A 23251-nucleotide genomic window follows, 5' to 3' on the forward strand; every position below is an offset into this window, starting at 1 on the left:
CTGCTTGCCTGGGATTTGTAGTATGGAATGTTGCTGCTAACTGGGTTTCTGCCAGGTTCTCGTGACCTGGATTGGCCATTGTTGGAAACAGGATACTGGGCTAGATGGAAGACTGATCTGACCCAGTATGACTATTCTTATGTTTTTTTTTTTTTTAATAAGAGATACTGCTTGAAGATTGTTCTTTAGGTTTTCCTTGATATTGCTTACAAAGCTTTCATCTGTAGGCCCTAGGCTGCACGTCACTTTTGTGTTGTCAGTTTACTGTCACTCCCTCCACTCTTCTTGTATTTTTGACGGTTAATTATCCCCTACCCTTCGAGATATTGTAACTTAGCTCCCTAGTGTATCTTTCCAGTCCCACTTTCTTTTTATATATTTTTATTTTAGCTTTGATTGTGTAAACCACTTTGATATTACTGATTTGTAGTATACCTTTAAAATACTACCGGTATATTGATGGCATTTTCATGATTTGGACTGAAGAGACTCAAACAATTTTACAGTTCTTTCAATACACACCATCCTACAATCAAATTCAAAATTCACTACTTCCCAGAAAAACTCAACTTTCTAGACACTACAGTTTCCATCAGCAATGGCTATACACAAACATCTATATATAAGAAACCTGCAGCTATCTCCACAACTCCAACTTCAACCCTTCACGTACAAAAAAATCCATTATACACAGAAAAGCCACCCGATACTATCGTATCTGCTCTGGCCCAAGTGACAGAAACACCTGAAAATCCTGACTGAATCCTGCAAACAAAAAGGCTACAATCCCAAAATAATCTTCAAGAATATTGCTTCTTCCTTTAAAATACCTACTGCAGTACAAAAAGATGAAAACCACAGAGAGAATCCCCCTTGTAGTGACATACAATCCAGAGCTAGAAAATTTGAGAAGAATCATAAAAGATCTACTGCCACTACTCCAGGAGGATGAATTACTGAAAGAGATATTCCAGCCCCAACCAGTGCTGGCCTTTCGACAGCCATCTAATTTGTAAAACAAATTAGTGAAAAGTAAACTCCCAATACAAGCTCAAAAAGAAGAGAATGGCACATGTCCCTGCAATACACCACCTAGCTGCAAACTGTGTCAACACATCCCACATGATCCCACAGTCACTCCCATGGGAAAAACATTCAGCATAAGGGGATCCTTCACATGCTCATCTTCAAACATGATATATACCATAACAATGCAAAAATTTGAAGAATGGTGCTATATTGGAGAAACAAGCCAGATGCTAAAGAGGAGATTCAATTTACATAGACATAATACTAAACATTCCAATGCCAACCAGGATGTCACCTCTGAGGGACAGTACTTTACAAAACCAGAACACTGTGTCAATGATCTTAAGTTCCTGGATTGTCTTAAAATTTCCTTTTAGTATTCTCAGCATAAGACCTTTGAAGTAAAAATGATGAAATATTTTGACACCCACCAGGCAGGGCTTAACAGGGATCTGGACTTTCTATTCCACTATAAACCATAAAATTATACTGCTTTGTCACTCTCTTATCAGCCATCCATCTCTCCTTGTCTCTCACCCACCCAACTCCCCTGTTTCCCACCTAACCTACCCAACCCTCGTCCTGTGAGACTGTCATTGGGATGCTTTTGTGTTCCACTTATATATTCTGATATTTGTCAACATTTGCTTATTTCTGATCTGAAGAAGGGTTAACTTCGACAGCTAATTGAAAAATGCAGTAAGTTAGTCCAGTAAAGAAGGTATCATCTTATTTTTTTTCTATGATTTGATTTATTTCTATTTATAACCTTAAAAAAGTTGAACCTTGTTTCATGCTTATTTATTATTTTATACGCTGCGCATAAATGAGACCTTCTAAGTGGTTTCCATAATAACATCTACCATATTGAAGTATTTATTTATTTATTTAGATTTTGCTCACACCTTTTTCAGTAGTAGCTCAAGGTGAGTTACATTCAGGTACACTGGATATTTCTCTGTCCCAGGAGGGCTCACAATCTAAGTTTGTACCTGAGGCAATGGAGGGTTAAGTGACTTGCCCAAGATCACAAGGAGCAGCAGCGGGATTTGAACCCGGCCACCTCTGGATTGCAAGACCGGTGCTCTAACCACTAGGCCACTCCTAGTGGATTGACTGATATGTTCTACCCTTCTTTAGCACAATTCAATTCGACTGTCTCACCACAGAGTGTGGGAACTTTTGTGGCATGCTGTTATATTTAAAGAACAACTTCACCCATTTTAAGGGACCTATGAATGTGAAATGTACAGTTGTCTTATAATCAGATAATGTATAATATGTGGAGTAACATTTATTATGTACAAATGAGGCTAAAGTAACTGAACCACAGAACCCTTTGTATCACTGTGATTGCCTTATGGTCCACTCACATGGACACAGAAACACGCTTATATGCAATAAAAAGTGACTTTCACAGCAAATGGAGAGCTGGCAGTGCAAGACAAGTACTCCAGCAATTGAGTGTGTTACTTCATCCATTTGCTGCTCTCTGGCTGGTGGCTGGCTAGTAGGTAGGTATGGGTGGGGGGTGGGGTTGACACTCCTTGATCAGGGAAGAAAACCAGGTTCCATATGTGCACTTTGGTGCCTTGATCTGAACCTCAGGCTGATCACAGAAAATAATTTTCCATGGCATGTGTGGTTCTTAAACCAGTTTGTGGATCTGATAGTGTGTGTTACTCCTCTTGTACACCTCATGTCCCTTTGGGCATCTCTGTCTCACAAGCTCATTTCTCCAAGCTGCCACTTTCATACACTCTCTTCTGCTCAAACTTGCTACAGCAACAGCCAGTGAATACCTGCTGAGACATACGGGCAACCAGGGTTCAGTTCAGGACAGTATGTGCTAGTATGCTGTACGAACAAATTTTCTGCCCTAGTTTGGTCAAAAGGAGGAAAACAAAAAGCTATTTGCTTTTTGCTCCTTGCCCAAGATAGTGACAACAGATACAAGGGACACAGGTCTGTGCTCCTGGTCACTACTGCTGTTCCTGTCCCTCACTATTTAAAAGAAAGTGCCGGAATGACAGAAAGGAGGATGGTCAGCAGCTATGAAGGGGGAAACCAGTTTCAAGTTTTATTTACATTTGATATACTGCTACGGGCAATTACCATCACAGCTGTTTACAATAAACTATACAAGGTCAGTGTGTCTTATGGTCAGAAGCCTCCCTCTGCATTGAAATATTCAAGAAAGGTAAACAGACAGAGTAAGATGAAGAGAGATATCTTAAAGACCGAAGGGGAAAGAAGGAAAGCAGAGAAACTAGAAACAGAAACATGGGAAGGGAGCGATTAAAAAAGGAAAGAAGAGGTGGGGCAATTCTGGTAAAAGAGGAAGGAGAGGTGGGGGAGAGAGGTGAAGAGGAAGCTTGGGAGAGAGAGAGGAAGGTGGAGGAGGTAAAAAAAAAGGGAAGAAATGAATGAAGATGGGGGAAGGGAATAGTGGCAAGGAGATAATAAAGAGTGAAAACCCCAAAGTTCTTTCTAGAAACTCCCCAAAGTTATTTCCAAGAAAACTTGGGAAAACAAGTCAGTGCCAGTGCTATCAGGATGATGCAACCCATGTGTAGACTGACTATAGAAAGAGGGTGCCAGGGAGACCAGGAGGGAGCTGCATATCAAGAAGCAATAGGTAAAGAAAAGGCAAGCACTACCCAGGAAATTTCTTATGCAGTTGTTCACTAAGTCAATTGCTGGCCAATCTGTTATAACATAAGCAAACAATACTTCTGGAACTGCACAAGACGGACACAGTAAATGAGATAGAAAACATAGTACTTACATATACCATATATGTTTCTGAATGTGTTCTAGCTACAAGGAAAGAGAGAATCAGGAGTTAACACAGAGTAGAAACAGAGGAAGCAAAACATATCATTTGAATATAAACCCTTAATGAGGCTGAGCCAAGTAGTAAAAGATGGTTGGAGACCAGACCTGGTGTTAGATACGCTGAAGCCCAAGGCAGAAACTGGGGAGGAAGCCTCAAAGCTGTGCTGAAGTGGCTCCTTCAACTTCAGGCAGGTCTGGGGCCCTAGTAACGGAGAAGGGGGAGGAGGGGGAAGGGCAGTTGTCCTGGCTGGCCCCCTGAATGGCGGTCTTGCTAGAGATGGACAGTTGCTGTTATAGAACTGAGGAGTATTTTTCACTGACTGCTTGTTGGAGCCATAACTATCTGAATTCAGGCAATGGAAGTTAGTCTCGTGGTTCAGGCTGTGGATGCAGGGAATCTAGGTTGAGAGTCCTTCTGTCGGGGGGCAGCTGACCATGGGTGCATCAAGAAAGGGAAGTGCACAGGCCAGGAGAGAGAAGGAAGGATTTTGCCACTGAGGCACTCTCTGCTGGCCAATGACTAGTATAAGTTTGGCTAAAATGGGGGGGGGGGGGCAGGCTAGATTTACAAGGGTGTAAAGGGGGGAGTGCACTCTGTAACAAAATTAGCTCAGGGTTTTCATATTTTTTTTTTGTTACATTTGTACCCCGCGCTTTCCCACTCATGGCAGGCTCAATGCGGCTTACATGGGGCAATGGAGGGTTAAGTGACTTGCCCAGAGTCACAAGGAGCTGCCTATGCCTGAAGTGGGAATCAAACTCAGTTCCTCAGGACCAAAGTCCACCACCCTAACCACTAGGCCACTTTTCTATTACACATCACTCCTCCCCCCCCCCCCCCCCCCCCAATACACAGTATTTAGACCCCGATTACCTATCTTCCTTTGCCCATAGCTCTGCGGTACCTCATCATATGCCTCCCTTCCCCTCACATGACTCAAACCAACTATTACATGCTTGCTTTCTTCCTCCCCCCCCTCCAATAGAGCTGCGAGAAATAGGAAGTATATACACAAAACGTAATTAACCAGAGTTTTGGTGATTTAAAATACTGTATTTTACAAATATTTTCACTCTAGCAGTTTGTTTCCATCATTTTTAATTACGTTTTTACTAATTTATCTATCACAGGTCTATGGAGCTCTGTGCAATTCTGGCTCCAACATTATATAATGTTGCGGCCTGCTAGGAGTAGTACCGACATTCACGCGGCCCTCTGTGTAGATTGCCCACCTCTGGCTTAGATCATTATACACTTCTTTTACTTTCAGAGCTCTTAAATACCTTGTCCATCACAGCACTCACACTCCCATTACGCTTTCTGCCATCTCACAGCTCTCAACCTTCAATTACGTATCTAATCCCCTCTACCTTTAAAACAAATAGAAGGAAATATTTTTACACTGACAGAATAGTTAAGCTCTGGAACTTGCTGCCGGAGGATGTGGTAACAGAAGTTAGTGTATCTGGGTTTAACCACTCCTTGTCCTGGAATTGGTAGCATGCTAGTAGCATTGCTACTATTTGGGTTTCTGGCAGGTACTTGTGACCTAGATTGGCCAATGCTGGAAGCAGGATACTGGGCTAGATGGACCATTGGTCTGACGCAGTATGGCTATTCTTATATGTCTCTGTCCTGCGGCTATACTGAGAACCCAATTACATACTTCCATTCCCTCTACAACTCTCGCACCCTTACGTCTGTACTACAAAAGTGAAGCCCCCCCCCCCCCCCCCCCCGGAGTACACTTTTCCTCATCCCTATAGTGCTGAGATCCCCCCATGGTGCAGGGATATTCCCTTACCTACGTTCTCTCCATGGTGCTAGTTTGCATAACTTCTTTAGAACTTTTTCACATATAAAAGCTGGTTTCATAAATCCCTGCTTTGCAGAGCTCAATCTCTAATCTTGTATGGAATGTAATTTATAACCTTCACACTATTCTTCTCTCACATGCTAAAAAGGAGCAAGTAGGCTTTGCAGAGGCCTGCAGACCTGTCATAGGCACCCTCATTCTAAGCATTTTTCTTTATAGTTTTTCAAAACTAAGAGCTTTAGTCAGATTATCTGCTCTGCAGAACTATCCTCGTGTGAGCCCCATTTAGTTTTGCTGGTCTTTCCTTCCTTTCTATTCCATTTAGCTGAAGCCCATTGATCTCAAGGGGCATCACTTGTCAAGGCCAGTGGAGAATGTCTCTCTGAGATAGACTCCCTCAGAACTGGTGTTCTTCCTGCAACAGCTAATTACTGTAGTGTCTCTGAACAATGCATAGCTGTACTATGCATGGTTTCATCAAAAAACGGATACAGTGGAATTAGTAAAGATTCAAAGAAGGACGACTAAAATGATAAAGGGGCTGGAACTCCTCTCATATGAGGAAAGGCTAAAGAGGTTAGGGTTCTTCAGCTTGGAAAAGAGACAGCTGGGGGGGGGGGGGGGAGGGATATGATTGAGGTCTACAAAATCCTGAATAACGGGTAAAAGTGAATCAATTTTTCACTCTTTCAGAAAGTACAAAGACTAAGGGACACTCAATGAAGTTACACAGAAATACTTTTAGGCCCTCATGATCAAAAGCAAACTCTGGCGCTAGAGGTTGTTAACGCCATACTAGCGCCAGAGTTTGCAGCCGACCCATGATCAGAGCCCTCGAGCGCCTGAAACAGCGCACTCGAGGGCTCTCAGCGCAAGTAGCATGCAAATGCATGCCAAACAGGGCTTCTAGCGCAATTAGTTTGCAAATGCATGCTAATTGGCGCTTAACGCATTCATCTCCAATGATCAGCGACCAGTGCGCCAAAGATTGGGTCGCTGGCCGCAGCAAAATCAACGCCAGCTCCGAGCTGGCGTTAAATTTTGCGGATCATTAGGGAGGAATGGTGAGCCCTGTCCAGCATGCAGTTGCATGCTGGCAGGCCCCCTTCCCCCCCCCCCCCCCCAAGGCAAATGCGAACAGGGGGCTGGAGGTCCGGTGGACCTCCGGTCCCCCCGACGACCCCCCCCCCCCCATGTTCACGGAGGGCTGGAGATCCGGTGGGTCTCCAGCCCCCGAAACCCCCCAGAAATCGTTGATTGCCCCCAAATCCTCCCCCCCCCCCGGCGTTGTCCTTAGATTCCCTGATGGTCCGTCGTGTGCTGTGGTGTCATCCCGGCCCTCCTACCTTTTGTTGGAGGAGGGACGCAGCCTGCCTGCCTCCCTCCTCTTCCAGTCAGTCGACGTCCAAAATGGCGGCGCCCAGCACCGCCCACTGCATCCTGGGATGCACTGGGCGGGGCTACAGACCATGTAAGGGAGCGATTCCCTTATATGGTCTGTAGCCTCGCCCAGCGCATCCCAGGATGCAATAGGCGGGGCTGGGCGCCGCCATTTTGGGCGTCGACTGACTGGAAGAGGAGGGAGGCAGGCAGGCTGCGTCCCTCCTCCAAAAAAAGGTAGGGGGCTGGCACGACACTACAGCACACCACGGACCACCAGGGAATCTAAGGACAACGCCGGGGGGGGGAGGATTTGGGGCCAATCAACGATTTCTGGGGGGTTTCGGGGGCCGGGAGGGGGCCAGGGGGGTGTCACGACACCACAGCACACCACGGACCACCAGGGAATCTAAGGACAACGCTGGGGGGAGGATTTGGGGTGGGCTGGAGGTCTACTGGACCTCCAGCCCCCACCCCCCCCTCGTCGATGGATCACAGTGGGAGATCCTTTGGCCGGAGGCGGCCAATCAACGATTTCTGGGGGTTTCGGGGGCTGGAGACCCACTGATTCTCCAGCCCCTCCCCCCCCCCCCCATCGGTGGGTGGGAGAGAGTTTGGCCGGCGGCGGCCACGACATTTTCTGGGGGTTTGGGGGGGGCCTCGTTGTTCGGGCCTCGGGGCAGGCTGTTTGACAGGTTTGAGCTTTTGACAGCCCAGACCTGACAAACAAGTGCGGGAGGATTGTGCTGAGCGCATGCTCGGCACAATTCTCCCGCACTTTAAACATGATAATCAAAGATAATAGCGCTGCTTAGATTGGCATGCATTATCTTTGATCATCGATGCAGAAAAGCCCTGCGCTGTCCCGGCGCTATTTTTAGGGCGCTGTTTGGAACAGCGCAGGGCTTTTGATCATCTGGGCCTTAATGAATAGTTAAACTGTAGAACTCATTGCCAGAGGATGTGGTAACAGCAGTTAGCATATCTGGGTTTAAAAAAGTTTTGGACAAATTCTTGGAGGAAAAGTCCATAGTCTGTTATTAAGATCGACATGGGGGAAGTCACTGCTTGCCCTGGGATTGGTATCATGGAATATTGCTACTATTTGAGATTCTGCCAGACACTTGTGACCTGGATTGGCAACTGTTGGAAGCAGGATACTGGTCTGGATGGACCACTGGTCTGACCCAGTATGGCTATTCTTATGTTCTTAGGTGTACAAAGGGGAGAGAGCTTGCTTACTGTGCCAGAGCACAGGCACCTATGCTTACTGTGCCAGAGCACAGGCACCTAGTGCTGTACATGGCACTTAGGAACTCTGTTTTTCTTCGTTACTTCTGAAAGTGTTTTTTTGGTTTTTGTTTTTTTTTTACAGTCATTAGCTTTAAAACTTCTTAAGCGTAGGCACTGAATTATTGATCTGTATCACCATTAGACCTGTACCGTTGCTTACTGGCCAAATGATTCAGGACAGACTGATGTTATTTTAATGCTGTAGTAGAATTGTTCTTTTAAAAAAAATGTTGTAGAGTCTGTGGTATTTTCTGTGAACAATAGAGCAGACCAACAATTAAGTTTATTGTGGCCAAACAGATTAGCAGAATTTGAAGAGGTGGCTGAGGCTGTGCCACACCAGAGGTGACTGCAGCAGTACCAAGAGCAACCAGAGCTGGAGGACACTGAAGACGTGACAGCTGCCACACAGAGAGCAACCAAAACTGAGCCAGGCTGCAGACGGAGCAGTCAAAATTGGAAGAGGCAGACGGGATAACTACAGCAGCACAGAGAAATCAGTCAAAGCCCAGAAAGGCTGAAGCAGTGACTGCCATAGCACAGACAGAGCAGTTATGTGATGAAATTCCTGAAGCAGGCTCATTTAACATATCTGCTGCAGCTTTTCACTTCATATCCTAGCATACTGCATAAGCTTACCCTTCACTGATCAAATCAAACCGTATTTTACAAAAAGAGGAAGTGATTGGTGTGTGTGTGTGGGGGGGGGGGGGTATGTTGAAAAAATAATAATAATTTAGGTGATAATACTGGGGGAGGAGAAGCAGGTCAGTGAAATGCTGAATCCTACAGCTTTGCTATGTGCCAAGGAAAATCTAATTGCCTTCAGCTTATTGCTGTTATGAAGTCAGCCTGTCACACTTGCAAATGTGAATGTTAAATGCCAATATTTTTACAAGGCTTTCCCCTCCAAGGCAATTAATTTGGCTTCTCTGCCTTACATTTTTTCTGAAGTCAAAGGTGGGGTTATGGGTTACAGAATGGCAATTAGTTTTAACAAAGAAAAGAGCATGGCCTTTATTATGTAGCTGATGGGGGCTGGTAGGGGGAGGATGTATGGGCTATTCTCATTGTGTCTCCTTTCAGTGTTCCCTGCAGGTGGAGAGCTCATTATCTGAGTTACAAAACAGGTCCCCTGAAGCAGCTTACTACCTTGTAATTTTGAGTTCTCAGCACTCAGTAGTGCCTCCAAACACTGCAAAAGCACAGTCCCAGAGAATCAGAAATCCAAACAGGGCTTAAAATGGCTATCAGACAGGGTTGCCAGATTTAAATAATTTTTCCGACCCAAACCAGCCTCTAAACCGGCCCAAAAACTGCACACCCCGCCCCTGCCGTCACCAACCCCGCCCCCGCCATCATCAGCTCCACCCCTGACGTCAACAGCTCCACCTGACGTTAACAGCTCCACCCCTGACATCAACAGCTCCGCCCCTGACGTCAACAGCTCCACCCCCGTCATTAACCACGCCCCCACAGGGCGAAAAACCACAGCCGGCGAGGAAAAAAACCCCGCCCAACGGAAAAGAAAGCTGCCCGAAAAAACGCGACCCGCAGCGGGCAAAAATTTCCCGCAGCGGTCGCGGAAAGCCGCCCAATTGGGCGGGAAAACCACCCATCTGGCATCTTTGCTATCAGAGAAGTTTCACATGTTCAGCAGCAACTGCTTCACTGACTGCAAGACTTCTTTCTTCCACCACTAGGGGCAGTATCATGACACTTAATTTGGGTGCTTACTGCGTACTATAGTACAAGGAAGGTAGCAGCATATGGACAGTACATCACTGCACATGCCACAGGTTGGCTTACTACACGTACAACCTGCTTGTGGAAGGTACAATAATGCCTAAAAATCAATTGAAAGGGCAGAAGGCTAAAGTTTTGCTTAAAGTACCAATACACTTGCACTGGCCCTGGTTGTGTGGTTCGTTTCTGGAAATCTTGCCCACTTATGGCTGGATTCAGAGTAGAACTCCAGAGAAAGTAGAGGATGACAGACAGCTCCAACATGATGGAAGAACAAATAGTCTTTATTACAAAGCACCAGATATTAACTAATGTTCTCCCAACACACTGGAGCTGTGTGTCATCCACTACTTTCTCTGGAGTTCTGTCTGGTTTGCGTAGAGGTTTTTCCTGTTTTCTTTTTGATACACTTGGATTCAGTGTAGCTCAAGTTTTCAATTTTCAATAAGAAAACAGGTTATCATCCAAGAGAGCAAGAAGCTTGGAGCATGCTCTCATTTTTCCTTCAGAAAATGATAGACAAGTGTTAAGGCATCTCATCACAAGTTATAACCCTGAAACTAAAGACAATGATAACACTCCTTGGAATCACTGTGGATTGAAATTCCATGTGCAAAGGGGAAAAGGATAGTGATAGGAGTGTACTACCGTCCGCCTGGCCAGGACGAACAGACGGATGCGGAAATGTTAAAGGAAATCAGGGACGCAAACAAACTGGGCAACACAATAATAATGGGGGATTTCAATTACCCGCATATAGACTGGGGTAATGTAACATCTGTACACGCAAGGGACATAAGATTTCTTGATGAAATCAAGGACAGCTTCATGGAACAGCTAGTTCAGGAGCCGACAAGAGAAGGAAAAATACTAGACTTAGTCCTTAGTGGTGCTCATGATCTAGTGCAGGGGGTAACGATACGAGGGCCGCTTGATAACAGTGATCATAATATGATCGGTTTTGATATTGGCATTGAAGGAAGTGAAACTAGGAAATCAAGTACGCTAGCGTTTAACTATAGAAAAGGTGATTACGACAAAATGAGAAAAATGGTGAAAAAAAGACTGAAAGGAGCAGCTCGCAGAGTAAAAAACTTGCATCAGGCGTGGATGCTGTTTAAAAACACCATCCTGGAGGTTCAGGACAAATATATTCCACGTATTAGAAAAAAGGGAAAAAAGACTAAACGTCAGCCGGCGTGGCTAAACAGTAAGATAAAGGAAATCATTAGAGCCAAAAAACAATCCTTCAGAAAGTGGAGAAGAGAACCAACTGAAAGTAACAGGATAGATCATAAGGAATGCCAAGCCAAATGCAAAGCGGAGATAAGGAGGGCAAAAAAGGACTTTGAGAAGAAATTAGCGTTGGAAGCAAAAATACATAGTAAAAACTTTTTTAGATACATTAAAAGCAGGAAACCGGCCAAAGAGTCGGTTGGGCCGCTGGACGAAAATGGTGTTAAAGGGGCGATCAAGGAGGACAAAGCCGTAGCGGAGAAATTAAATGAATTCTTTGCTTCGGTCTTCACCGAGGAGGATTTGGGGGGGACACCGGTGCCGGAAAGAATATTTGAAGCGGGGGAGTCGGAGAAACTAAACAAATTCTCTGTAACCTTGGAGGATGTAATGGGTCAGTTCAGCAAGCTGAAGAGTAGTAAATCACCGGGACCTGATGGTATTCATCCCAGAGTATTAATAGAACTAAAAAATGAACTTGCGGAGCTACTGTTAGAAATATGCAATCTGTCCCTAAAATCGAGTGTAATACCGGAAGACTGGAGGGTAGCCAATGTTACTCCGATTTTTAAGAAAGGTTCCAGAGGAGATCCGGGAAATTATAGACCGGTGAGTCTGACGTCGGTGCCGGGCAAGATGGTGGAGGCTATTATTAAGAATAAAATTGCAGAGCATATACAAAAACATGGACTGATGAGACAAAGTCAGCACGGATTTAGTGAAGGGAAGTCTTGCCTCACCAATCTAATGCATTTTTTTGAGGGGGTAAGCAAACATGTGGACAATGGGGAGCCGGTTGATATTGTATATCTGGATTTTCAGAAGGCGTTTGACAAAGTGCCGCACGAAAGACTCCTGAAGAAATTGCAGAGTCATGGAATCGGAGGTAGGGTATTATTATGGATTAAGAACTGGTTGAAAGATAGGAAGCAGAGAGTAGGATTGCGTGGCCAGTATTCTCAGTGGAGGAGGGTAGTTAGTGGGGTCCCGCAGGGGTCTGTGCTGGGTCCGTTGCTTTTTAATGTATTTATAAATGACCTAGAGATGGGAATAACTAGTGAGGTAATTAAATTCGCCGATGACACAAAATTATTCAGGGTCGTCAAGTCGCAGGAGGAATGTGAACGATTACAGGAGGACCTTGCGAGACTGGGAGAATGGGCGTGCAAGTGGCAGATGAAGTTCAATGTTGACAAGTGCAAAGTGATGCATGTGGGTAAGAGGAACCCGAATTATAGCTACGTCTTGCAAGGTTCCGCGTTAGGAGTTACGGATCAAGAATGGGATCTGGGTGTCGTCGTCGATGATACGCTGAAACCTTCTGCTCAGTGTGCTGCTGCGGCTAGGAAAGCGAATAGAATGTTGGGTGTTATTAGGAAGGGTATGGAGTCCAGGTGTGCGGATGTTATAATGCCGTTGTATCGCTCCATGGTGCGACCGCACCTGGAGTATTGTGTTCAGTACTGGTCTCCGTATCTCAAAAAAGATATAGTAGAATTGGAAAAGGTACAGCGAAGGGCGACGAAAATGATAGTGGGGATGGGACGACTTTCCTATGAAGAGAGGCTGAGAAGGCTAGGGCTTTTCAGCTTGGAGAAGAGACGGCTGAGGGGAGATATGATAGAAGTGTATAAAATAATGAGTGGAATGGATCGGGTGGATGTGAAGCGACTGTTCACGCTATCCAAAAATACTAGGACTAGAGGGCATGAGTTGAAGCTACAGTGTGGTAAATTTAAAACGAATCGGAGAAAATTTTTCTTCACCCAACGTGTAATTAGACTCTGGAATTCATTGCCGGAGAACGTGGTACGGGCGGTTAGCTTGACGGAGTTTAAAAAGGGGTTAGATAGATTCCTAAAGGACAAGTCCATAGACCGCTATTAAATGGACTGGAAAAATTCCTCATTTTTAGGTATAACTTGTCTGGAATGTTTTTACGTTTGGGGAGCGTGCCAGGTGCCCTTGACCTGGATTGGCCACTGTCGGTGACAGGATGCTGGGCTAGATGGACCTTTGGTCTTTCCCAGTATGGCACTACTTATGTACTTATGAAGCAGCAAGGAAACATTATAGAAGAGATTTTATAATGGCTCTAGTCCTGAAACAGCTCATGGAGCTAGTCTGAAGGAGCACAGAGACTCGGGAGAAAATGGCTTAAGTAAGGGCTTGTTTCCAAAAAAAGTAGGACTGTGGATATGCCAGGGTCTCTCTATATTCAGCAGTTTAAACCATGTTGGCAAGCTCTTTTAAGTTTTGCTCCAAACAGTGATGGGTCTTGGTCAGTTCTATCGAGAGGTCCACGATCTGATAAGAACCTGCAATAATACTGTACCTCCACGGCAGATGTTAAGCCAAGTCCTTATGTACAGGAACCATTAATGTCAGGGCTAAAAGGCTCCAATATACACAACTATGGAACGCACTACCAAAAGCAGTAAAAGCTACATTTGACCACTTGAACTTCCGGAAAGCACTAAAAACAGATCTGTTCAGAAGGGCACACCCCACCGACCCAACATAAAAATCCTGGACATTTGCAACACACCGTAACCAAAGACCGTAATGGACATATCCTAACTCTTCCTCTCCCTCTCTTTTCTTTCCTGTCCCCTATGAGACCTGACTTGCTCACACACCTCAGTCAGCTGTAACTGCTGGTCAGTTGTAGAGCCCTGTGCACTTTGGGTAGTCCCCTCCTCCCCCTCGACAGAGATCTTCCATCTTGGCTTCAGCAAAAGACAAGGCAAGGCTACAAATTTCCTTTCCCCTCTCCCCACCTGGTAAACACATTATCTTTTTACTGATTCAATATTCTTCAACTGAAGAATTCACCTTCATTCATTCCCTTGGAGGTTATTCTACCAATAGTTGCTGAACCAGAACAATTAATCCACACAGGCTCTGCTACACTCTGGTTTCAAATGATCTTCATGCAGCGAGTCCATTGTTTTACTTCTGTATTAAACTGTTGAAAACTAAAGGTTGAATTTAGAGGAATGTGGTATGAGGACGAAAAACATCATGTTTCAAAAGTTTCTATTTCAGGGAACTCAGAATTCTTGTGTTTAATGACACTGTATTATATCTCTGTTATTTAAATTTCAGTGCTGTTAAATGTGTATATTTTTGATATTGTTTCATGGTAGTCCTATTTGGTTTTAATTTGCTGTTTTTACTCATTTATTGTATTTATGTTTATATTTGGTCATAAAGAACAACACGTGTAACTCTACTTTCTTTAAGTTACACAGGAATGTTCTTTAATGTCTTCTGCTTTCACACTATCATGCGCCTAATGTCTATGGCTTTAACACTATCTTGTATTTTACCATCATGTAACCAAAACTCGCTGTAAAACCAAATGTACATTCCTTTCCATTTCCAGTATCCACGATGAATTGTAAGCCACATTGAGCCTCCAAAAAGGTGGGCTAATGTGGGATACAAATGTAATAATAATAATTTCTACTATTCTTATGCTGTTAATAAAATTGTAAGTTTTATGTTAAACTGTACGTGCTGTATACCGGCCTTGGGTGAATCCCTTCATAAAGGTGGTTAAACAATCTCAATAAATAAATAAATTTAATGAGGAATTCTTGTATTTCAATTGTCTATTCTTCTCATGAAGTATAAGAATTCTAAGATCCCCGAAGCACAAGTTTTCAAAAGATGATGCTATGTCAGAGTTGGGATCTCCCTCTATATACCTCCAGTGGGTTGCGACCTGGGGAGCCAGATTAAATTCCCACTGCTGCCTGACGACTGGCAGTGGGTTGAGATCCTGGGGAACCGGGTTCAATTCCCTCTGCAGCTCTGTGTGACCCTGGGCAAGTCACTTAACCCTCCACTGCCCCAGGTACAATATACTACTTAGATTGTGAGCCTATTCGGGACATTGAGTGCAAGTACCTGTAATAGAAATTGTAAACTGCATAGTTGCCTCATGGAACACATGCAGTATATCAAATGCTGAAAATAAATAAGGTCACCAAGGTCCTCTCAAGGAGTATTCCTAACCACACCCTCTTAAAAAGGACATCAAAAGCCTAGACCTGTCAAACAGGAGGTTCCCACCCCCCCCCCCCCCCCCGGACAAGTTTCTCTGGTGGCCCCAGTGGCCTTCTCCCTCCCCACAGCCCCCCCAATACACGGAAACAAGGAGGCTGGAGATCCAGTAGACATTTCCTCCCTGACACCATAAACTCCATCCCTGGTAGCCCAGTTGGCTACCCTACCCTCACCCCCCCCCCCCCCCCCGTGGCCTAGTGCCCCCCCCAAACTTCCCCTGTACCTTTAGAAGGGAGTAGCACTCTTTCTTCCTTGGGTACCGCTTTCAAAATGGTGGCGTCCTGCCCAATACAGCCTGGTATGCACTGGGCAGAACTTCAATACCATATAAGGAATTTTTCCCCTTATATAGTATTGAATCCCCACCCAGTGCATCCCGGGATGCTACTCCCTCATCCCTTCTAAAGGTATGGTGGGGGGGGGGGGGTTGCCACTGGGCCACCATGGATAGAGTTTTATGGTGTCGGGGGGGGGGGGGGAGAGAGATCCACTGGATCTCCAGACTCCTTGTGCCCTTTGTCAAAGGGGGGGGGGGGGTCAGGAAGGGAGAAGGCCAAAGGGCCACTAAGAAATCTTGCCCGGGAGGGTTGGGCGGACAGGGCTCACCCTCCCGAATGCTTTTCAAACCCTATCGCCACCTCTGAGCTGGCGTAGGGTTTGCAGCAGCAGCACACCCTTGTTTGGTACGCTGGCCGTGGGGAAGAATAGTTAATGCCCTGTTTAGCATGCATTTGCATGCTACTTGTAGTCTAAGCCAGCGCTGTTTCACATGCTCACCGGCTGTGATCATGGAGCGGAAGCAAACGCAGACACTAGTATGGCACTAATAGCCTCTAGTGCCCACATTTGCTTCTGATCATCGGCCCCCGACTGCACACACTGTAGCACGACTTGCTTATCCAATCTTACCCTAGTACCTTCCTGTCTCCATGTATAACTTTCTTTAAATTAGTCCCCTTGGGTAGATTTCAGAGGGGAGGGGGGATCAGGAGGGGGTAGGGGGAAATATTTGATTATTCTTCACCTAGGCACTATTAGGGGGCTCATCATATATATCAGGGTCTCATTGGTATATTATCAGCTGACTACTTTTCTTTCTTTTCATGTTTCACATCTGGAGGAGAAGTGTCTAGTAATCTTGTGTAGTTTCTGGAACTAACTGGTAGTAAGCATCATTTAGTGGGAGGGGTAAGGTGCTGGGTGTTCCATTCTTTAAAAAAGTTGATGATTGTGGACAATGAAGAAACAATATAACATTGTCCACAATCATCAACTTTTTTAAAGAAACAGGATTTCTGCTGTTTGTATTGTGGTCTGTTTCATCAATAAAAATTATTGGAACATAGTTTCCTTATTTTCTAACTCCTTTTATTCTATTTTATCTATGTGTTTCACCTTTGCGTACACCCTATGTTGTCTATTCAAATGTTTTGTTTATTGTGTTGACAGTCTGTAGAATACTATGTACTGTTACTTGCATATTTTTGTGGCTATAGTTGTCTATTGCCTATGTTTGACTTATTCTTGCTGTATACCACTATGGGGTGAATTTCTTCAAAAAGGTGGCAAATAAATCCTAAAAAATAAATTAAATATTTCAAGATAAGCGATGAAAAGAATTTTATGAAAGTTGGAAATTTATTTTTAAATTGGTGGACAGAATCATTGTGGACTAATGAGGAAACCTTTTGGCAAAGACTGTGAAAAGCAATATTTGCCTTTGTGGCCTCGGGGTCCATTCTTACACTAAGTGCACAGTTGAAAGCTTCAGATTTAATGTTATGTCAAGCTAAACTAATTTGAAGTGGAAAGGGCTAAAAGTATCATGTCTCTTGAAAACTCTATTAACTACATTATTTTTATTCAAGACATGTTTTTCTTGACCCAGCAGTTTCTTTCCTGTCCCTTTATACTTTCAGTTCAACTAGCAACAGGGCTGGGCTCTAGCGCCATGAACCTTCATATGCAACTGCTTGGGGAAGTCAACTAATTTATTGTGTAATTGTAGGGGGAAGTGATAGGGAGTTTTCAATGGGGTTTCTATTATTGGGATCCTATATGAACAGGACATTTCTCCTAGACAGGTGGAATATGATTTCTAAATTAAACATACCTCACTCTACCAGGAATAAGGTAAATGGTAACTATGCTCTCCCCACAAAAATGAGCTTCAAGCATGTATGATGCATGCCACGTACCATGAAAACTGTTCCAGGTTCAAATACTGTAACATTTGAGATGCTCTTCATATCCTAACACTGGGACATTCTTCATTCTCTAGAATATTGTTATCTATCTTGTACTTTTCACCAATTTTGTACCTCTCTCTGATTTTTAAATTGATGATGTGGTGATTAATTAAAACATCCTAAGCTCCTCCCTGCTGGTCTTTGTTTTTTTCTGTCCAATTTCATCACTTCCTTAGAGCTTTACTCCACAGCAGATTACTAGGCCACCTCCTGCTTTCTTCTCTACTGCTCTCTCATGCAGTTTCCATTGCTACTCATTTCTTTTTCATCATTCAGAAATGGAAAGTGAATTTTGAGTACAAGAAGTTCTAATATGAAGCATATTATTTACTGAAATAGCACTAGAAGAAAATATGAAATGTCTGTGTCTTTGCCCAGACAGCACCAGTGGCAATGGCATTCATTGGCTGCCGGCAGCCTGCACCATGGCTTTCTCTCTGAACCATCCTACCCCTTCTGATGCTACTTCCTGTTTTCTGAAGTGCGAGACAGTTCAGAAAGAAAACCCTGGTGCAGGTCGCAGGCAGGTGTACCTCAGGGATCTGTCCTGGGACCTTTTCTTTTCTCTATCTATACTTCTTCCCTTGGTACTCTGATCTCATCCCATGGTTTTCAGTATCATCTTTACGCTGATGACTCCCAGATCTACCTCTCCACACCAGAAATCTCAGCTGAAATCCAAGCCAAAGTATCAGCCTGCCTGTCTGACATTGCTGCCTGGATGTCTCAGCGCCATCTGAAACTAAACATGACCAAGACTGAGCTTCTTATCTTCCCCCATTCTCTATTTCTGTGGATAACACTCTCATCCTTCCTGTCTCATCAGCTCGTAATCTTGGGGTCATCTTCGACCCCTCTCTCTCCATCTCTGCACATATTCAGCAGACTGCTAAAACCTGCCACTTCTTTCTCTATAACCTCAGCAAAATTTGTCCTTTCATTTCTGAGCACACTACCAGAACCCTCATCCACACTCTTATCACCTCTCGCTTAGACTATTGCAACTTGCTTCTCACGGGTCCCCCACTTAGCCATCTCTCTCCTCTTCAATCTGTTCAAAATTCTGCTACACGACTAATATTCTGCCAGTGTCGTTATGCTCATATTAGCCCTCTCCTCAAGTCACTTCACTGGCTTCTTATCCGTTTCCGCATACAGTTCAAACTCCTCTTATTGACCTATAAGTGCATTCACTCTGCAGCTCCTCAGTACCTCTCCACTCTCATCTCTCCCTACATTCCTCCCCGGGAACTCCGTTCACTGGATAAATCTCTCTTATCTGCACCCTTCTCCTCCACCGCTAACTCCAGACTCCGTTCCTTTTATCTTGCTGCACCATATGCCTGGAATAGACTTCCTGAGCAGGTACGTCAAGCTCCATCTCTGCCGTCTTCAAATCTAAGCTAAAAGCCCACCTTTTTGATGCTGCTTTTAACTCCTAACTCTTATTCACTTGTTCAGAACCCTTATTTTATCATCCTCACTTTAATATTCCCTTATCTCTTTTTTGTACTGTTTGTCTGTCCTAATTAGATTGAAAGCTCTGTCGAGCAGGGACTGTCTCTTCATGTTCAAATGTACAGTGCTGTGTACGTCTAGTAGCGCTTTAGAAATGATAAGTAGTAGTAGCAGCTCTGCTGCTGCTGCTGGGGCGAAGACTGGAGGTGATTTTAAGGTATGAGGGGTGGAGGGAATTGCGATAGCTTTGGGGGACTGATAAGGGAGAAGGGAGGGAAATGCAGCAAGAGACGCTCCTCTGTTATAAATTCCTGGCTATAGCACTGTGCAATGTCAAACCTGGAGATGTCAGATGTGGCCACCAACATCAATGGCTTATTTCTTACCGTGAGTCTCTTTGGTGCATCCACTTCGATCATCCCTCGCAAGAGATTCTGGCAGTCTGGTGGGATGAAATGAGGCATGTGGAACACGCCGCGCTTCACTTTCTCCAGTAGTTGCCTCAAGTTATCATCATCAAATGGGAGAGCACCCTTCATACAAGAAGTAGGGGGTTGGTGCAAGGGCGGGGGAGGAAGGGGGAGAGAAAGAAAGGAAGAGAACAAACAAGATAGAAATATAGCAACTCAAAGGGATCAGGTGCGGTATAGAAGAAAACAGCATGAACGAAAGTAGCATGGAGAAAACAAGAAACGGAGCACCCTCACAAAGAGATGAAGGAAAGGAAGAGAGAATACAGAAACACACAGATAGGAAACATGGTCAAAGGAAAAACAGACCTCTTAGTAAACAAATTACAGCAAGGAAACAAATTACAGCAAGGACATACAAACGATAAACTTCTGCTTAATGATATATATCAAAATCCAAAAGTCCTTGCTCCATGTGAAAGAGCATCCTTTTGAGTAAGTGACAACATATGTTTATAACAGTAATGAGGGGTACAGTTCACTTGTTCTACAGGACAGATCCAAGCTGCAATTCATACCACAGCTTACTTTTCTGTCAAAGATTCTGCAGTGCTCAGTATGAACAGAACCCTGAAGGATAGCAAGATACAGAGAGGCCTTCTCGGTGAAAAATAACTGAGGTTTGGAGAGAGAGAACAACAGAGGCAGCCTTTCTAGTGTGAGGCCGAAAGGTATCCAGGGGATACAGAGATAGAAAATCAAAATCCCATTCCATCTAGAGTCACTCTGGGAGAGAGGAATGACAGGATGATTCTCTATGGGATGGATGGATTCTGAGAGACAAAAGGGTAAAGGACAGCATCACGTTAACTGGAAAAGAGGAAACAGAGCTCCTGAATAGAGAAATCTATTCACACTATTCAGCAGATATTTAAAAAATGAGGAATTTTAAACGTAGAAAAATAAATTAAAAAAAACGATAACATATGAAGAACTCACCACTAACAATGCAAATAAAATAACTCCACAGCTCCAGACATCAGCCTTCCTTCCATCATATTTCTCTCCCTGTTTGACAGGAAGTGAGAAGACAAAGTCAGAACACTGAACAAGTATTTGCTAGTAAGTGACACTCTGCTAACTACTTGGGATTACAAGCAAGGCAACCACAAAAGAATGGATGTATGAGGACCCATGCTTACCAGAAGCTTCAAAGTAATCAAGGAGAGGATTGCACCATCCTGTCTGCCTCTTTTGACATGTACCCTTGGCTTTTCTAAAGGGAGTTGCTGCTAAAGGGCATTCTCTACACACTATAAGGTAAAAACCATGCCAGGTTTACTCTGTTTATGACATAGGTGCCAGCACTATGAGTGCAATGGATGCTGAGCACTTCTAATATTGAGCAAGATCCTTCAATGTGTCCAGGGAAGGGTGATACACTATATGGCGCTCAAAATTCGGCACCAAAATATTTGGCGCTAAGCAGTATTCTATAAAGGGCACTCTGAGATGTGTGCCCTTTATAGAACAGCGCGTAGCACCGGGATCTGTGCTCAACTTTGGGCATCAGGATTTACACCAACTGAACCCAGGTGTAAATCCCGGAGAATAAGCTAGGCGCCAATTCATGGTATTCTGTAAAACTGCGTATTTTTAGTGAATGCCCCTGACCCGCCCATGCCCCCCCATGGCCATGCCCCTTTTCAATTGCACACTAAGGGGCCCTTTTACAAAGGTGTGCCAAAAAATGCCCTGCTGTAGTGTGGGCGCACGTTGGACCATTTCTCCACCGCGTCTGGAAAAATTTTTTTTTTTTTTGAGGGGGCTGGGAAATAAGTACATAAGTATTGCTGTAATGGGACAGAACGAAGGTCCATTAAGCCCAGCATCCTGTTTCCAACAGTGGCCAATCCAGGTCACAAGTACATGGCAAGATCCCAGAACAATACGTTTTATGCTGCTTATTCTAGAAATAAGCAGTGGATTTCCCCTAAGGCCATTTTAATAATGGCTTATGGACTTTTCTTTCAGGAAGCTATCCAAACTTTTTTTAAACCCAGCTAACTGCTTCTACTACATTCTCTGGCAACAAATTCCAGAGTTTAATTACTCGTTGAGTGAAGAAATATTTTCTCCAATTCGTTTTAAATTTACTACTCTCTAGCTTCATTGCGTGCCCCCTAGTCCTAGTATTTTTGGAAAGAGTAAACAAGCAATTCACATCTACCCATTCCACTCCACTCGTTATTTTATAGACCTGTATCATATCTCCCCTCAGCAGTCTTTCCTCAAAGCTGAAGAGCCCTAGCCATTTTAGCCTTTCCTCATAGGGAAGTCATCCCATCCCCTTTATCATTTTTGTCGCCCTTCTCTGTACTTTTTCTAATTCCACTATATCTTTTTTTGAGATGCGGTGACCAGAATTAAAACCAGTGCGCACCGATTTATGGCCTGAGCCCTTAATGCCACCCATTGACTTAGCGGTAAGGACTCACTTGTTACCTGCACGGTAACTGTCCAGCACATGCCAACTGCCAATTAATGCCGTGAACGCCCCTACGGAGAAATAGAAAATTATTTTCTACCACGGGTTTTCAGCGCATGCCAAACTCGGAATTACCGCCAGCTACATGCTCTAGCTAGGCAATAATACTGGTTTGATGCACGCGTGAAGGCCCTTACGCACCTTTGTAAAAGGGCCCCTAAAAGATTTGCGTGCATATCTTTACGGTATAGCACTTGGCAAGATGCATTGTGATTAACGCAATAATTGGTTGCTAGCACCCAATTGTTGTTAGTTAGTGACTCGTTACGCAATTAAGTTGCACAGGCCCAAATCAGGGTGCACAATTTTGGGCACCATATATAGAATCCAAGGGAATTTGTGTTGCATAGAGCACCTCTAATAATGTTGAAAAGTTGGCTCCTATGGTTTTTGATGACTTGGGACTGTGTAGTAGCTGCACGGTTATTGACCAAGGTGTGAGTGAGTGTGGCTAAAACAGAACACAACATTAATTTTGAGTGTGTATACTCTCGATTGAACTTGGGGTGCATCTTAGACAGGCAGATTATAAATTCCAATATTGCTAAATCAAATCACCCAATAACGATACTAAGTGGCTGGATTTAAGGCCTGTCTCTTCAGTGTCTTGGATAGTTCTGGTATGTGGCCTCTGGCTGAAGAATGTTGCTGCAATGACTGAACTAAGTTGGTAGAGGATATAAAAAGGCGGAAAAATCCCTGAGCAGTCATGAATGAAGGAATGAAGGCTCGAGACACCAGTTTTCAGATCTGATTCCAACTAAGCTGGAAGCTTCAATAATCAGGAGATAGATGGGCCAAAAAAAGAATTGTAGAAAAGATTAGAAGGGACCTCAAAAGTGTCATCTGGTTCATCCTCCTGCTTCTAAGTCAAAACCAGCATACCTAAACCATCCCAGACAGATGTTAACCTATGTTAAATAATCTGAGTATGTGTCTGTGCCAGCTTTAAATGGATTGGCTTCCCTGTAATCATTGATTTTATTAAGTTGAAGTTATATCTGTGTATTTACCATTCCAGCACAGACTAAAGCTCTCACTTAACTTACCCGGATCACTTCAGGGCAGGCATAATGTGGTGACCTGGAACACAAAAATGGGGTAATGTGAATATACAACCCTCTGCAGGAGGAGGAATACAGGAACATTTTATAGAATTTATACTTTAAATTT

The 23251-nt window shown here is 44.1% G+C and overlaps 1 protein-coding gene across 1 annotated transcript in view; it reads right to left on the reverse strand.

Moving 5' to 3' along the window:
* The window catches only part of BRSK2 (BR serine/threonine kinase 2), a 900270-nt gene that overhangs the window by 134973 nt on the left and 742046 nt on the right, over window positions 1-23251 (reverse strand). Inside the window, 4 exon segments of the mRNA XM_030202457.1 lie at window positions 3818-3849; window positions 19507-19653; window positions 20530-20598; window positions 23128-23161. Coding sequence (XP_030058317.1) covers window positions 3818-3849; window positions 19507-19653; window positions 20530-20598; window positions 23128-23161 — 282 coding nt within the window.

Source organism: Microcaecilia unicolor, chromosome 4, assembly GCF_901765095.1.
Source record: "Microcaecilia unicolor chromosome 4, aMicUni1.1, whole genome shotgun sequence".
Lineage (NCBI taxonomy): Eukaryota > Metazoa > Chordata > Amphibia > Gymnophiona > Siphonopidae > Microcaecilia > Microcaecilia unicolor.